This window comes from Fringilla coelebs (assembly GCF_963513975.1).
Source record: "Fringilla coelebs genome assembly, chromosome: 7".
NCBI lineage: Eukaryota > Metazoa > Chordata > Aves > Passeriformes > Fringillidae > Fringilla > Fringilla coelebs.
The window spans coordinates 38,161,396-38,163,855 of record NC_140035.1 but is presented as its reverse complement, the minus strand read 5'-3'; the positions used below and the strand labels follow the sequence as shown (position 1 = coordinate 38,163,855).

The window sequence follows — 2,460 nt, the reverse complement described above, 5'->3', positions numbered from 1 at the left end:
TGCAAATTCCAAACCATTTCAGGATGCAAGAGAAACATTTACATCTAAACTGGTTTTAAGTCCGTTTTGCGCCACTAGTAAGTCCTGGTTTCACTTTTTTTTTACCTTTTTGAATTGAGGCACTGCAGTTGCATCAAGTTTTTGCCTGGTTCTGTATATTTTTTATTCAAAGGGGCCGTTCATTGCTGACTGAACAAAGATGGATTTGCCTCTTTAAACAAGCCCGGCCAATGGGCTGGGATAAACTTTCCTCTTCAACTCTGCACATGATGAAATTATTTCATTTTTACATCACCAGGGTGGTGGGGAAAAATGTCCCTTCAGAGTGTTTGCTTGGTGAAATGGGTTTGTGGGCTCTGTTTTATGTAGGGAGCCCCAGACAGCGCCCGGCCAGACCCAAACTCCGGCTGACACTACGCAGAGCTGCTCTGCTTAATTAGCTGGAGATGAGGGTGTTATTAAAAGGCCTTTCCCCCCCTCCTTTCTGACTGTTTATTCCTCCCTCCCAGAATATTACAAAGGCAGCTGAAGAGGAAGTAGTTTTCTGCTAATGGAAAGTGACGAGGAAGGGTTTGGTGAGGAGAGTAAATAAGAAACTGCGCCTAACACCAGCCGCTGCTTTACCGTCACTTTGGGGAAGGGAAACTGGACAAACCCAAAAATTTAGCAGAGTTTCTCCTGTGTCTGTTTGCTTTTTGCTGTGTGAGGGGGAAGGGGCACAGCCCGGGACTGCAGCCGACATCTGCTGCTTGTTTCTTTTAAGAGAAACACAACCTGGAGCGAACCCGTCGCCGAGCCCCGCGTGGGTCCTGCTGAACCCCGGCCCCCCAGCTGGGAGGGGATGTGACCACCACGGGGCTCAGCACTGGCCTTCTCGGGGTGCAGGCACCCAGAGAGCGGGACAGCAGCTGTTTTGGATCCTCTTGTCAGCCCGTTGTGGCCATCACCTTTTCCTCTCCGAGCCCTTCTCTGAAGCAGCGCTTTCTGGCAAATGTCACACGGTGACGGTTTCCCCTCTGTCCCTCATCACCCAGCTCTCAACACCAGCCCCCTCTTACTCCCCATTCCCACAGAGCAAAAGCATGCTGATCATTATTTCCCTCTCCCACGGCCCAAAATTTTGGAGAGATCTCATTTTTTCCTTCCTGGTAGCTCCATTTATTTGAATTTCCTCCGGCACAGGGGGGAGCAGGAGGAACTGGACGTGCCTACGCTGCCCTCCAGGTCGGCGACCCCAAACCCACCAGCATCCCCAGCATTCCACAAAGGGCAAAGGGAGGGAAACAGACCCAGAGCATCGTTCAGGAGAGAAGAGAAACGGGTACCTACCCCTTGGGCTGGCCCGGCCCGGGCGGTGGCTAGTGGGAGGCCGACATGGACCACGCTCCTTCCATCCTCCACACGGAGAAGGCATAACTGAGCCTCTCGTGAGCCACGTAACTGCAGCTCGTCATCTTACTGTCCATCTCGTCGCTCTGTAGCACCTGGTAGAGGAAGTCTATGTACCGCGCCGCCAGCTTGAGCGTCTGGATTTTACTCAGTTTGTCAGAGGGCAGCGTGGGGATGATTTTCCTCAGGGCGGCAAAAGCTTCGTTGAGCGACTGAGTCCTCTGCCTCTCTCTGACGTTGGCCAGGATCCTCTGGCTCTGCAGTTCTTCGTAAGATTGGGAGCTGGGACTGGACTTTTTCCCCCTCTTCCCTGGGTTGGGGCTGCCATCTTCGCTGGACTTCTTACTGTATCTTCTCTTCCTGCCAAATCTCTTTGGCTGCCTTTCCAGCTCCTCTTCACTGGTCCCCAAGCTATCCACAGGGGAAACAGGAGAACTGGAGCTTTCTTCCATGCTTTCTGCAAGAAGGGGAGGGGAAGAGCCTTTCCCCCCCTCCTTATGTTATGTGAGTGTGTGTGTGTCTTAAATGTGCTTTAAATTCCTGAGACAGATCCTTTGGAAAAACAGGAGGACTCTTTTTTTCTTTTTTTTTCCTTTTTTTTTTTTTTTTTGCTGACCAAACGTTTTCCAGGTTGCTTGAAGGGCTCTTATTTCAAGGACCGAGGTTGTGTAAAAAAATTGAGGTCTTGGAGAGAGGAAGTTATTCTAACTTTTTGGAAACTTTAGCTGAGCTCAGTTGCTAAATAGTTGTCAGAAGTGAGGGAGGTGCGGGGCTCCCTCCTGATTGGCCGGCCAGGTCGGTGGGAGGAAGGCTTTTCCCCCGCTAAACTTTCACAGTTTTATGTTACACTTAACTAAAATCTTGGGAATGCACCTCGAATCAAAGATAGCTGGCGAACGCCACCCCCCGCCCCCGGGGATGCTGGATTTGCAGCACCCCTCCAGGATAACCCCCCGCAGCCACCCCGGGGTTTTTGGGGTCCCGCTCCCAGCTCCGTGGCCAGGCTGCAGCGATCCCGTGCCCACGTCGGGGTGCAGAGGCAGCGAGCCCCCCGCACACCAGAGCGTGCCC

The 2,460-nt window shown here is 52.4% G+C and overlaps 1 protein-coding gene across 1 annotated transcript; it reads right to left on the bottom strand.

Annotated features, from left to right (window-relative positions):
- Positions 1-1,358: 1,358 nt before the first annotated feature.
- On the bottom strand, positions 1,359-2,124 carry TWIST2 (twist family bHLH transcription factor 2; the record flags this gene model as incomplete). Its single annotated transcript, XM_084209108.1, has 1 exon — positions 1,359-2,124. The coding sequence occupies exon 1, from the start codon at positions 1,839-1,841 to the stop codon at positions 1,359-1,361; it is 483 nt and encodes a 160-aa protein (XP_084065234.1). The 5' UTR covers positions 1,842-2,124.
- Between the last annotated feature and the right edge of the window lie 336 nt (positions 2,125-2,460).